Source organism: Schistocerca nitens, chromosome 6, assembly GCF_023898315.1.
Source record: "Schistocerca nitens isolate TAMUIC-IGC-003100 chromosome 6, iqSchNite1.1, whole genome shotgun sequence".
Taxonomy (NCBI): Eukaryota; Metazoa; Arthropoda; class Insecta; order Orthoptera; family Acrididae; genus Schistocerca; species Schistocerca nitens.
In genome coordinates, this window is record NC_064619.1 from 451101364 (window position 1) to 451116612 (window position 15249).

Sequence of the window (15249 nt, forward strand, 5' to 3'; positions counted from 1 at the left end):
ACATTTTAAATGGCTTAACATGCACTTACATTCACCTGTTATCTTCCAATGTTAATCACTCAAATATTTTACCCAAAGAAATATATTCCCAAATTCATTACTTAATATTAATTATTTTTAGGTGTTAAGATTTTTTTTCTGTCGGAGTATTTACTTCTACAGGACAAAAAAAGGAAGATTACAGAGCATAAGTGGAGCATCTCCATTAGTTCTAGAATCACTACTATAATAATTCTGACAATGTCAGGTAATTACACTACATTTTCTTTCTTTTATGCAATATTCTTTTGGACTACAATTATCCAATAAATATTAAAAATTATTTTGGCTATGTTCTCCAAATTTTTATCATGCACATTGTAACTTATGTTTTTCTGATTTCTGGCATAAATTTTACTAATGAACTTTATTTATAGCAGAGCTTCAAAAGTGAAGTTTAATAGTGGTATGTGCTCCAAAACATCTTGCTGCAACATTGCCCCATTAACACACACACACACACACACACACACACACACACACACACACACACACACACACACACACACCACAGTCTCTGGCTGCTGAGGCCAGGCTGCAAGCTTCATAGCATCATTGGAGAAGCAACCAGGTGGTGGAAGTAAGGAGTAGGATGGGGGAAGTGGAGGGGGGGATGATGGGGGAGGGATAACCCAACATGAAGTTCCTCATTTCAATCACTGCTTCCAAATCCTGTGCCATTTGCATCTTTCCCACAAACACCATGGCCTCAACCTTCATTAGTCATTGTCCTTACCCACCTAGCCCTCACCCTGTTCCCATTCCAGCACAACACAGCCCCCTATTCCACCAATGCACCCACTGTCTTTACTTCTCTCCTTTTCCACTAACCCCCCCCCCCCCCCCACCCCGCTCTCTGTCTAACCTTTGAACTCCAGACAGCTGCCATGCCCTATCTTCACCTCGTCCCTGAGTGCTCCCACAAGCAGTACTTTACCATCTCTCACCCCTAAGCAGTTATCCCTCCACTCTCCACTCCGCTCCAGCCTCCCCCTTACCGCCACCACCCAGTTGCTTCTCCCATCGTGCGTTGCTGTTTGCAATCTGGTCTCAGCAGCCAGAAACTGGCCTTGTGTGTGTGAGTTCCATTTCCATGTGCATGTATGTTGTCTATTTCCGATGAAGGCACTGTTGGCCAAAAGCTCAAATTCTGAAAATCTTTTTGTTGTGCCTATCTGCAACTCAGCAGCTCCACTATATGGTGAGTAGCAACTATCCTTTTCATAATATTGTTACATTCAGTCCTTGATTTCCCAGTACGCAATAATTTAGAAATAATATTACATTAAAGAGTTTATTTTTATATAAAAATTTAATAACACTATTTAAATTCTATTCCACACAAATAGGACTTGATTATAAGGATTTTGAAATGATATGTGAATTACTGATAAGTAGGAGGAAATAGGCATTAATTATCCAATATTATTATCTGAGATTATGTTACCATAAACTGTATTAAATATTTGAAGTACTGGTATAAATTCACTCCAACTTACACTACGAGACACAGCAGGAGTCAAATCTTTAGTTGAGGGTATATTTAGAGAAAGCTTTTATAGGAGAGTTCGGAGAGCAGCAAGCAATATAGGTATGTAAGTGATGTGTGGCATTTCAGGCTATGACTAAAACTTGACACCCAGTGAAACAATTTTTTTAAGTCATAACTTTTACCACAAGTCTACTTAGTATATTTGTAGACTAAAACACTACAATGTGAACACGGTCTTGGGGCAATACAGTTTTAAAAAATGTCTGCTGGTTTCCAGTGATTTAAGGTGATTCAAAGATTTTTTGACCAAGTACTACACAATCCTTGTTGAATGATTACTTCTGACTGATGCGAGATTCCCAAGACTGCCTCTCAACACCATACCTTAAGAATTCATATGATGCCAAACAAAGAAGAAACCCAGGAAATAAATAATTGGAGGAAAACTAGGTAGCAGCTGAAGCAAAATTTGGGTGATGATTGTCAGTCTTTACAAAAATTTAAAGTAGGTTAACTATCAGAATAATGTTAAATGGAACTATTGGTATTTATGGAATTGAAATACACCAGACTGTCGCTAATCCGGCCACACCTGGCACATATGGGGGCTGGATTAGCAGAAGTGCTGGATTATTGAGTATCTGAAATTTATTTTGTTTTTTATTTATTTTGAAAACATAGGGGATATAGTGTACTGTCCTTTTTTAAACCGAGGGATACAAGTTTAAAACATAGAGGATATACTTTATTAAATCCAAAAATACATTAATTTTCAAAGAAAACTTAGCCCTTGAGTGTATACTTTAAATAATTTTACAGTCATATCACTCACTATGAAACATGTCCCTAATTTTTAACTTTCGCAATGATTATATGTGACGGTGGCATGCCTTATCAAGCAACCACTTTATAAGCATTACATTGGTACTGCAAGTATCTGGTAGTTGCATAATGTACTCCAGGAAGACCTCGGCAGCTTCAGCAGCAGCAGTATGAGAAATCTTCATGCTCTCTCCTCCTGTGTCCTCTTCTTCATTACTTTCTTGCACACTTTTGATTATTTCTTCATCTGTTAAAGTTTGTTCCTTCTCCTCCTAGAAGGTTGTGGAACATGTCAGTGTACAAAGTAATTGATAATTCCAAATTGACTGGCTCATCACTGTCACTCACTACTGGATCCAACTCAGCATCAATGGTTCAAATGACTCTAAGCACTATGGGACTTAACGGTATCAATGGATGGCCACAATTTTCTCCAGCTCTTCATTATGGTAGTGCTCTCCACTTTATCCCATGCTTCGGCTGCTTGGAAAACAACACCACGTAAGTTAATTACTTTCCATGCCTTCAGCATAGTCTCAATAGAGTCATTTTCACTTTCATTCAGCAAGGAGACGGGAAGTGAATGTCGATAATGATGTCTGATTCTAAAATTCCCTGGTCCATCGGACTATAGAGAAACATCTTAAGGCTGACTGGGAGCATTGTCAATTATAAGGATAGCTTTCAGTGGAAGCTTTTCCTTCTTTAGCTCTTTTCTGACTGCTGGTACAAACATTTCATGGAACTACCAAGAGAATATTTGTCTGTCCATCCATGCTTTCTTCTGAGTGCAATACTACACTGGTAGAGTATTTATGTCAGTGTGTTGAAAACAATGTGGATGCTGGTATTTTCCAATCACCATAAGCAGTAGTTTATGACTCCCATTTGCATTACAACATGCCATTAATGTTACACACTCTTTCTGTTGCTTGTAACCACAAGCTTCCTTCTCATTCTTGGCAGCTAATGTTTTTGGAGGAAGCATCTTGTAAAAGAGTCCTGTTTCATCGGCGTTATACAAGGCATCAGCAGTTAAATCTTCTTCCTCTCTTATCTCCCATATCTTGCTTACAAACCCACCAGCATCCTTATCATTAGCTGTGCGACTTTCCCCAGTGACTGTCAGCTGTCAAATGCCATGTCGTTTTTTTCCAGTTTGATAGCCAGCCTTAGCTCGCTGCAAACAAGTTACTACCGCCAAGTTGTTTGTTAAATGCAGCTGCTTTTTTCCTTTATAATTGGGCCACTGACTGGAATTCCTTTACTGTGTTGTTGTATGAACCATATAAACAGCTAAGTCCAGTTCTTCATTCTCACTCTTTTCCATAACCTGTTTTCCCAACTCACTATCCATTTGTGTTGAGTACTGTCAAATAACATCTTCTTTCTTTTTGATGTCATAAATAGTTGCTCATCCAACATTGAACTCAGCAGTAATGGCTTACTGTGAAGAAACTCGATTTAACTTATCTAAAATTTCAAGTTTCTGCTTGAGGTCTAGCGTAACGTGTTTCCTTTTACAAGATACGATTCCAAACTGTAAAGAAAGCTACAATTTCAAATACAATATATAAAGCAGTGTTTAACTAAGCATTGTTGCACACAATAATTCATTGTGCACATGTTTTTGGATGTGCGTCGGATTACAGAGAGGCTGGACTACTGAGGGCTGGATTAGCGAGAATCTAGTGTATGTTAATAAGTAAAGGGCTGCTTTAAAATACCATTGAGATCATCTGGTTGAAAGTGTCGGAGGCACATTATATGTTACCCCTACATGGCACACAATGTGGTAAATCAGACAACAAAATACTGACCAAATTTTTACTTTTCAGTAACTTATTTCCATCTTATTCATTCTAAAATAGTTCCTGCAAAGAATAAGATTCTATAACGTAAAACCTTAAAATTCTGTACAATGTTTTAAGCTGACATCCTTAACTAATGAAAGAGTAAATATCTATTAGGAAGAGCACAGTAGTAGATACAGTATTCTCACAGCGTCTGACATAGTACAAAAGGGGGCATAGCTGGAAACAGGACTAGTGATCCACCTCATTTTGATACTGCTAGTTACTCACTGAGTTCAGCAGATCATTTTTTAATGACATACGTACTGAAAAGAGTGACAATAAATATAAAGAATCCATCTTTTGTCTTTTTATTCTTATGATGTTCATTCATTACAGATTTGTGTATCTTATCATTTTGGTCAGCATTCTCTTTCTTTAAGTATCAACAGCACATCATGACAAAGAAATTTCATTAGAGCGAAACATATATTTCAACTTACTGGCAATTGCCATCTGCAAAGCAAATGAAAGCCTGGCAAGAGCTTCACACAGATTCGCGTGGTGGCAGGCAAACATGCGGTCATCTGCAACAGCCCTCATTACAATGCAGCCAACATACAGTTAGGAAAGCTTACATGCATAAGTAATTCAATCCCTCAAAGACCTGCATCAGCATTTGTTACATATTTTGCTATGTGACACTATGCATGTTTCTCTTGAGATCAGTTCTGTTGTTAACATATGTCATGTATCTAAATTTGGTCATGGCTTTCAGACTCTTACAGTGCAAAAACGTAATAAAACCTATTTCTACACTGATGCAGAGCTTTGATGTAATTGTGTTGTTCCTCAGAACAATACTTTCTCACCCATTCCTTTTTCATAATTTTGCATTTACATGCTACTGGACATGAAAACCACTGTACGCCACAACAAAACATGACAGCATACAAAATTATGTAGCAGACATTGTAAAGCATTCACAGTTATGCTGTATATAAATATATACATAGAAATAGTCATTATCAATATTTTAGAAACATTTGATGTAGCATGCAAAATAGTAGGCAAAGTTGCACTGCTGACAAACCACACTGTAAGCTTATATCAATCTTCATTCCTTGTTAAAAGAATCGTAATACATAGCATGATAGAAAGTAGGGCACAGCTTAGATTTCTTTGTTTGCAAAAATATATGCAATTGTAAAATTTCAGTGTTAGCCTTTAATGATCTGATTTGCTGTATGATGGAAGTTATTTGCCTATATTTGCTCTAATGAACCTGAAAAAGGATGACAATGTATTCAATACTGAGCAATGGCAATCCTGGTACCAAGGCAGAAACATTAGCAGTATCAGAGTCAATGTCTTTTGACTCAGTCCTCTGACAAACAGCCCATAAACACTCTCTCTCTCACACACACAGACACACACACACACACACACACACACACACACACACACACACACATTGCTGTGTAATGATTGAAGCCTTCTGTAAAGTGACATCCTAGTATCCATATAGCATCCTAGTGCTTACTTCCTGTTTACATTCATGAATTGGCAAATTTATGTTACACATTTTGATTTTGTCTTGGTTTCCAGTTTGACTTTTGATTCAGATGATGAATCTTTACACCAGTTAGTTGAGGATTTTATAACTCCTTTTCAACAGACTATGACCTTTATACTTCTGTCACTACCAATAGCAGTCACCAGCTATGCAAATTTGCTGCAGCATTCAATGAATATGTTTCAGGGATACTATCATTCCCATTCGTATAACATTCTGACAAACAAATATGAGAAGCTATAGGATATCACAATACATAATCATGCCAAATTCAATAAATTAAATTTAAAAGTTTATGATGAAACTAAAGACATCAACTCCACATGATATGAACACTTTTTATAATGATCGCCATTACAGAATATTGCACATTCCCTCACAGTAATCTCCCTATTAATTTTTATATATTAAGTAAATTATAATATTTAAAAATTTTGTGTATTTTACATACAGCAGAAATAAAAATCTTGTCTAAGATTTACAAAACACTGAAATAAAGAGAACAGAAGTTACGGGCATTGGAGGTAAAACTCCATCAACATAGATGCTGTAATTCTTCAGATTTTACAGGTGAGCTGTTGACACCTTGAGGTGTTGGGTATTCTGCCGGATATCAACATCGTTCTTGCATGATATTTTAACAACATGACTTGTTATCTTCATAAGGTGCTACCTGAGACTGCTGGTTGAGTGGAGTGGATCCAGTTTTTATGTCTGTGCTCTTCCTCCCCTCCATTGTCAGATTCAGGCATTTTGTTTGCAGTTCAATCTCACTAGCAGCATTCTTAGGCATACACTCTTCATTCCAGAGTGCCTGTCTGTGGGCTGGCATTCCGTTTCTGGTCTGCTGCAGTTCCAGTTGTTCTCTCTGCGATCCGTTCCTGCTAGAAACATTATTGGGCATTCCCTCCAGGCTGAGTTCTGGTGTTCTGTTTTCAGGTTTCATGCACCCGTCTGCATACTGACATCCCATTTTTGGTCCAGTGTGGTTCAAGGTGTTCCCTTTGTGGTCCAATCCCTCTAGAAGCATCCTACAACATTCCATCTTCAATATGATGTACCTGGTGCTCTATCTGGGGCTTGTTTCCTATGTCCACACCGTTAGCTCTTTTTTGTGGAGTTTTGCTGCTGCCTATTGTATTTTCAGCAACTCCAGTGCAGGATCCCGGGCTCTATTGAGTTGGTACCCAGAGTTGCAATTCATCAGATTATTCATCACTTTTATCTCCATAGATTTTCTTATAACAGAGTTCCAGTAATTGGAAGTCTGTACCTGAACCCTCATTTCATCATAGTTATGGAGGACCCAAGTACAGACTTTTGGAATGTGGCCCTACAGACAAATTGGACAAGAAGACCTGGGGTCTCTTGAAGGAAAACAGTATGCCTGAAAAGGTTGTTAAACAACTATGAACAAGAGCACCAGTTTCAACTACACTTTATGGGCAGCCAAAAGTATATAAAGAGGGCGTGCCACTGCCTCAAGCTGTAAGTAATGCGAATGCATCAATGTACCCAATAGCCACGTACTTGAAGTAACTGCTGCTCCCATACAAGGGAAAGTGTATTCATCACATCCACAACTTGCAGGGGGGGGGGGGGGGGGGTGACTTCTTACAATGCCTCAAGGAACTACATATTACAGAATCTGATATAATGGTCAGCTCTGATGTGGTACCCCAGTTCACTAGGGTGCCACTGAAAGACTCACTGGAAATGACTGCAGAGAAATTTAACAACACTCCGTTGGACCTGTTCAAACATATACTGGCCTTAAATTATTTTCTGTAGGGGGGCAATATTACAAGCAGGCAGAAGGTGAAGCCTTGGTCAGCCCTTCTGTCTCTTGCCAACGTGGCATTTTGTACACTGGTCAAACAACTAGAATGGTGGACATGAGCCACAAAGAACATTAGAGGCATACCTGACCAAGACAGGCAACTAAATCAGCCATTGCCAAGCACTGGAGCTCGATCACTCCATGAACTGAGATGAAACAAAGGTTCTGGTACACAACCCCAGGTACGGGGACAGTGTTACAAGAGAGACTACAGGCATAAAGGTAACAAAAAGCCTGATCAATGATGACAATGGGTACCAACTCAGCAGAGCCTGGGATCCTGCACTGGTGTTGAAAATGCAATGAGGCAGCAGCAGACCTTTTTCTTTCTTTTTTTTTATTAAAAAAAAAAACCACAACCTTAGGTTGTGGACATAGTAAACAAACCCCAGATAAAGCGCCAGGTGCACCAGACTAAAGATGGAACATCACAGGGTGCTTCTAGCGAAAGTAAACTGCACAGGGAGCACATTCTACTCCACCATACTGTAAACGAAATGCCAGCAGGCAGTCTGGTGCATGAGGCTGAAGACTAAACACCAGTGCTTGGCCTGGTGCACCTGACTGAAGAGGGAATGTCTAAGAATATTTCTAGTGGGAGTGGTCTGCAGAAAGAAAGAGTGAAACTGTAGTGGACCAAAAATAGAATGCCAGCCCACAGACAGGTGTTCTGGACTGCCTAAGGATGCTGCTAGGTGGAGTGGACCGCAGGGGGAACACCTCAATCAACAATGGATGGAGACGAGCCCAGGTAAGGCTCTATTCCACTCAATGAGCAGGCTCATGTAGCACCTAATGAAGATAATGAGTCATACTGCTGAAATGGATTTCGTAGAAATGTTGGAACACATGAGGCAATACTGACCCTACGACTTATCTTAGAAGAAAGATTAAGGAAAGACAAACTTACATTTCTAGCATTTGTAGACTTAGAGAAAGCTTTTGACAATGTTGATTGGAACACTCTCTTTCAAATTCTGAAGGTGGCAGAGGTAAAATACAGGGAGCGAAAGGCTATTTACAATTTGCACAGAAAGCAGATGGCAGTTATACGAGTCGAGGGGTATGAAAAGGTAGCAGTGGTTGGGAAGGGAGTGAGACAGGGTTGTAGCCTCTCGCCGATGTTGTTCAATCTGTATATTGAGCAAGCAGTAAAGGAAACAAAAGAAAAGTTCAGAGTAGGTATTAAAATCCATGGAGAAGAAATAAAAACTTTGAGGTTCGTTGATGACATTGTAATTATGTCAGAGACAGCAAAGGACTTGGAAGAGCAGCTGAACGGAATGGACAGTGTCTTGAAAGGAGGGTATAAGATGAACATCAACAAAAACAAAATGAAGATAATGGAATGTAGTCGAATTAAGTTGGGTGATGCTGAGGGAATTAGATTAGGAAATGAGACACTTAAAGTAGTAAAGGAGTTTTGCTATTTGGGGAGCAAAATAACTGATGATGATCAAAGTAGAGAGGATATAAAATGTAGACTGGCAATGGCAAGGAAAGCATTTCTGAAGAAGAGAAATTTGTTAACATCGAGTATTGATTTAAGTGGCAGGAAGTCATTTCTGAAAGTATTTGTATGGAGTGTAGCCATGTATGGAAGTGAAACATGGACGATAAACCGTTTGGACAAGAAGAGAATAGAAGCTTTTGAAATGTGGTGCTACAGAAGAATGCTGAAGATTAGATGGGTAGATCACATAACTAATGAGGAGGTATTGAATAGGATTGGGGAGAAGAGAAATTTGTGGCACAACTTGACTAGAAGAAGGGATTGGTTGGTAGGACATGTTCTGAGGCATCAAGGGATCACCAATTTAGTATTGGAGGGCAGCTTGGAGGGTAAAAATCATAGAGGGAGACCAAGAGATGAATACACTAAGCAGATTCAGAAGGATGTAGGTTGCAGTAGTTATTGGGAGATGAAGAAGCTTGCACAGGATAGAGTAGCATGGAGAGCTGCATCAAACCAGTCTCAGGACTGAAGACCACAACAACAACAGCAACAACAACAACAACAACTGTTGAAATATAGTGCAAGAACAACACAGATATCCAGTATAATACCAGACACCTCAAGATGTCAACACAGAAGTTCCTCAAGCTTTGGCTATCAAGTCTGGATGTAGCTTATGCTATAACAATTCATTCTAATGATGGTACATTGTGTACATTGGATCAATGTGTTGCAAAACACAGGAGCCATTTCCTGATGAGAAAACTGATGGTGCTTGTTAGACAGTATGTATATATGACTACCTGCTCTCTGTACAATGTTGCCATCTTTGAATGTTTTCTAGAGCTACTACAAAAGCAGCAATAGCAAACTTTTAACAGGTACAGTGTGTGCCAAAATCAGTGTGTGCTCATGTCACTCCTGAGAAATGTGCCTCTCTTCCCTAATTTTCACAGTTTCTTACAATTACTTTTGCAAATATGCAACATTTGGTAAAAGAATAAATACATGAAGTGGTAGCAGAAATGGTTTCATGAAAAGCTTCTCATGGATGCTGCAGATAGTGTTGTTTTTCAGTGTGACACTGAATATGAATGAACATCACTTTTCCATGTTTTGTCACTAAGTTTGTGAATGATTAATTTAGAGAGGTTGAGCACAAGCTAAAGAGAGCTTTTTGCTTCAACCAATCACAACATATTTCCAGAAACACATTTTCTACAAAAAAACGCAATAAATTAATAAAATTTTACAACCTATCCAGCAAAGCAATTAAGAAGGAAACAAGCTGACAGTATCCTGACTGAAGTACTCCTTGCTTCATCTCAGAATGCTTTAAACTGTTTCACATTATTAAAGCCACTCACTTGCTAAACTGTTGAGGAGGAGGAAGAAACAAATCAGGAAGAAGTATCACACATTTTTCCTCCCCATTGGAAAAATTATCATGAACTAGAGTGTCACAATGAAGTTGTAAATTTGTTTTGAAGGTTGATCCTTTGTAATATGAATTAAGCTTTAACAATGGAAAATAATAAAATTCATAATAGAATTATGCTTTAAGATATATGTAATTCAATACATATATACATTATTCATTAAGAATGTGGACCCTGTTCCTTTTGAATACCAGTACAATGCCTTAACCATTGTGCAAACTCACCCAGAAGGCTAATACAAGCTCTCTCAATAATACTGAGAACATGCATAGGCTGAAGTCAGCTTTATTAATGTTCAACTGTGCTGTGACTAGTGTTACCAGATGTCTGGAAAATGCCAGACATTTTAACTTTCTGCCCAACATCCAGGAAGAATTTAAGAAGTCTCTTGAATGTCCTTCATTCTGAGGAAGGCCTTAGACATGGGCAATTCAACTATACAATTAGCAGTGGGAGTTTTAATTTGACTATTTTCCCCCTGATTTCTGTGCTTCCAGATTCAGTGGGTTGTTATGTAGTTCTCCTTATTTTTCTCTCTGACTGCAATTATGGGATCCTTTAAATGCTGTGGCATGTATCATGTGCTCAGCAGTGCAGATTATGTTGGGCTTATACTAGCGAGAACTGCAACCTGGCCTTGCTACACTGTGTTTGACATTTGTGATCATTACTGTCTGCAAGTCAGTCTTGTGCTATCACAAGATCCACTGCAATCTAATTTCATTTACAGATGCTGTCTCAGTGTATGATATATGATAAATGTGTGTTCTATTTGAAGTCCCTGGGTGTATCATTTGTACATTATGGTGTTATGGTTTTTGACGTATATTGTGACCTATTACATAATTAAAATTACTTTTTTGAACAAAATCTGTATCCTTTCAAAGTTTAAATTTTAATGATGAATGGCTTAATCAAACAATGGAAATTTGGGATGGAATAACCACAATATGGAAGGGATGAACACACACACACACACACACAAACACCCACCCACCCACACACACACACACACACACACACACACACACACACACAGCGCCACAGTTGTCTCCAGCTGATATGGCCAAACTGTGACTATGGCTGCGTCTGAGGTGAGCAATGATCTTTTTGTTGGGGTAGGTTGTGGAGCTTCAGAAGCGGTGTAGGGCACGGAGAGAGAAGGATGGCAAGGTAAGGGTGGGTGAAGTGTTTCCCTTTGGGAGGCTGTGCTGGAGTGGTTTGGGGGGGGGGGGGGGAGGAGTTGGGAGCAGGGAGGAGGGCAAAGAGGAGAGGAGATAAGAAGAAAGGGGGAAGGACTATGCAGGTGCACTGGTGGGATAGAAGACATGTGGAAGGCTGGAGTGGGATCAGGAAAGAGGATGGGCAGGAGGGAGACAGGGACCAGCAAAGGTTATGGCCAGGGAGGTTATGGGAACAAAAGATTTGTTGCAGGGAGAGTCCCCACCAACACCAGCTTTTATGTATTGCACAGGTGGTAACTCTCCCTGCAATGTATCCTTCCCCTCCCCTGCAGAGGTTACCTACACTTCACCTAGTACCCAATTATCCTGTCCCTGCACACTTCCACAACCAGCACAAGCATCTTCTCCCACCCTTACACAGCAATCCCTCCCCATTCACACTCCACACTTCTGTATGCCTACTATCCACCCAGGAAAGATCACTGCTCACCTCAGACGCAGTCTCAGTCAGCACTTAGTGCATGGAGACAACAGTGTGTGTGTGTGTGTGTGTGTGTGTGTGTGTGTGTGTGTGTGTGAGCGTGCACTCGCTTGTTTTGTCTATGTCTCTGACAAACAATTTAGCCCAGTTTCTAAACCATATCTAGCAGTCTTTTTTCAGTGGGCCTATCTGCCACTTAGGCCTCTTCTACGTGGAGAGTAGCATCCATCATTTGTTGGTAAATTTCAGTAGCAGCAAACATGAAGGTCATCATTCAGAACTGCAGAAAATGGAACAGTACTTTTTGCATTACTCCTGTACATGATGCAAATGTTAAATGTGTTTTATCACTTGGTTACCCATTATCATCAAAACAGCTGGCTCCCTCTCATGCTGAGATCCTACCCCACTTTTGTCCCTGAAGAATGAACTAATTATTTTGAAAGTTAGAAGTTTTTTGCCTACATTTACATGTCTCTCTCTTAAGTAGTTGGAATTTCCTTTCCTGAAAGTGCTAACCAGCTATTCTGGATCTTTGTAATTTTTAAAGTATATAATGTAGTTATGTTTCACAATAATAAAATAAGTAATGTCAAGTTTCACCTTCCAGTATTTGATCTTATACTGTATCATTATATCCTACATTTTGGACCTTCATGTCCCATATTCCCTTGCCATATCTTACATTTTACACTTTCATGTCCTTCATTTGCTTAAAACGCTCTGGTAACCCTAACTGTGAACAAGTTGTGCTGCAAAGAATTTCAAACTACCGATCACTGTTGCAAAAGGCTTTTACCAGAATTACACTGTATGCTATTAATGTCAATCAATGCAGTTCTCTATATTAGTTTAGTTAGTCTTCCTGTCCTTGTTACCACATGACATGTGCCTTATGGAGCTTGGTATCGATCAGATGACAGGAACAGGGAGTCTGGGTGGGGTTTAGATGTTCTAATTAGTTAGTTATTTACTTGTTCCATAAATCACAATTACCATCTCTCTTTACGGCACAGAGTTCTATTGGTGACTTGCCACACAAGTTCCATGGTCATGTGGTAAAGGAATACAGAGAGTCAAACAATAAAGTTCCAGGTAGGAATGTCAACAATGTAGGAAAAGACAGATTATGGTTCAAATGGCTCTGAGCACTATGGTACTTAACTTCTGAGGTCATCAGTCCCCTAGAACTTAGAACTACTTAAACCTAACTAACCTAAGGACATCACACACATCCATGCTCGAGGCAGGATTCGAACCTGCGACCGTAGCGGTCGCGCGGTTCCAGACTGTAGTGCCTAGAACCACTCGGCCACTCCAGCCGGCAAAAGACAGATTACTACTTACCATAAAGAAGACATGTTAAGCTGCAAACAGACACAATTAAAAGACCCTTATATATAGGTTTTGGGCACAGCCTCTTTCAGCATAAGAGAAACACACAGCATTCATACACATAAGCAAGCACACCTCACGTACATGACCACCAACTCCAGCATCTTGGGCCGGAAGATAACCTTTCCAGGGAAGGGGGAGGATATGTTGTGGGGAGAGTATGAATGGTGTGTGTTTCTCTTTTGTTTATGAAAGCTGTGGCCAAAAGCTATATCTAAATTTTTTTTAAATTGTGCCTGTCTGCAACTTAACATGGCTCCTTTATGGTAAGTTGTAATCTGTCTTTTCCTACATTATTAATACGAGACTGGAACATTGATGTATTTTACAATGCCATGTGCATGGTTGGAAACATACAAGCTGATTTAAATACAGTATATCACGTGTCTCTCCTGACTGGAGATGAGGAGTGCATGCCTGCCCTCAATTTCTTGTATGTTTTATTTTGTTCCCCATTCTTATCATCTTCCCCTTCCAATGATGAACGCATTTTTACATCTCAAAGCTCTAGAGTTTCTAGTTTTATTATTATTTCTTTCCTTTCTCAGACGTTATGTCTGGTTAAAAATGGAAAGTGAAGCGGACCTTGATCAAGCTTGACTTCCTTTTAACTGTACGGTACATGTTGCATTGCATTTAGGAACTTTCGGGTAATTGAACATGTATCAATAATTACAGATTTCTGTAGTTGTATACATACGTTTGGATGTAGCTGTATTGCGTTGATGTACTGGTGGATATTGTGTGGTATGACCCCTGTAGTTGATAGTATAATTGTATAATGACAACTTTATCCTGATGCCACATTTCCTTGACTTCCTTAGCCAGTTGGATGTATTTTTCAATTTTTTCTCCTGTTATCTTCTGTATATTTGTTGTATTGGGTATGGATATTTCAATTAGTTGTGTTAATTTCTTCCTTTTATTGGTGAGTATGATGTTGGGTTTATTATGTGGTGTTGTTTTATCTGTTATAATGGTTCTGTTCCAGTATAATTTGTATTAATCATTCTCCAGTACATTTTGTGGTGCATACGTGTGTGTGGGAATGTGTTGTTTTATTAGTTTATGTTGTATGGCAAGTTGTTGATGTATTATTTTTGCTGCATTGTCATGTCTTCTGGTGTATTCTGTATTTGTTAGTATTGTACATCTGCTTGTCATGTGATCTACAGTTTCTATTTGTTGTTCGCAAAGTCTGCATTTATCTGTTGTGGTATTGGGATCTTTAATACTATGCTTGCTGTAATATCTGGTGTTTATTGTTTGATCCTGTATTAAAATCATGAATCCTTCCCTCTCACTGTATATATTGCCTTTTCTTAGCCATCTGTTGGATGCGTCTTGATCGATGTGTGACTGTATTAGATGAGATGGGTGCTTGCAATGTAGTGTTTCTTTTTCCAATTTACTTTCTTCATATCTGTTGATGTTTATGTGATCTAAAGGGTTGTAGAAGTGCTTATGAAATTGCAATGGTGTAGCTGATGTATTTATATGAGTGATTGCTTTGTGTATTTTGCTAGTTTCTGCTCGTTCTATAAAGAATTTTCTTAAATTGTCTACCTGTCCATAATGCGGGTTTTTTTATGTCGATAAATCCCCTTCCTCCTTTCTTTCTGCTTAATGTAAATCTTTCTGTTGCTGAATGTATGTGATGTATTCTATATTTGTGGCATCGTGATCGTGTAAGTGTATTGAGTGCTTCTAGGTCTGTGTTACTCCATTTCAC

General features: G+C 39.1%; 1 protein-coding gene across 3 annotated transcripts in view; it reads right to left on the reverse strand.

Moving 5' to 3' along the window:
- Positions 1 to 15249, reverse strand: part of LOC126262326 (uncharacterized) — a 422509-nt gene that overhangs the window by 106971 nt on the left and 300289 nt on the right. For 2 of the 3 annotated variants that reach the window (XM_049958881.1, XM_049958880.1), the window contains exon 4: positions 4650 to 4733. The exons of the other annotated variant lie outside the window; for it this stretch is intronic. In XM_049958881.1, the coding sequence (XP_049814838.1) occupies positions 4650 to 4733 (84 nt within the window). The remainder of the gene's footprint in view (positions 1 to 4649; positions 4734 to 15249) is intronic. 3 annotated transcript variants of the gene reach the window in all.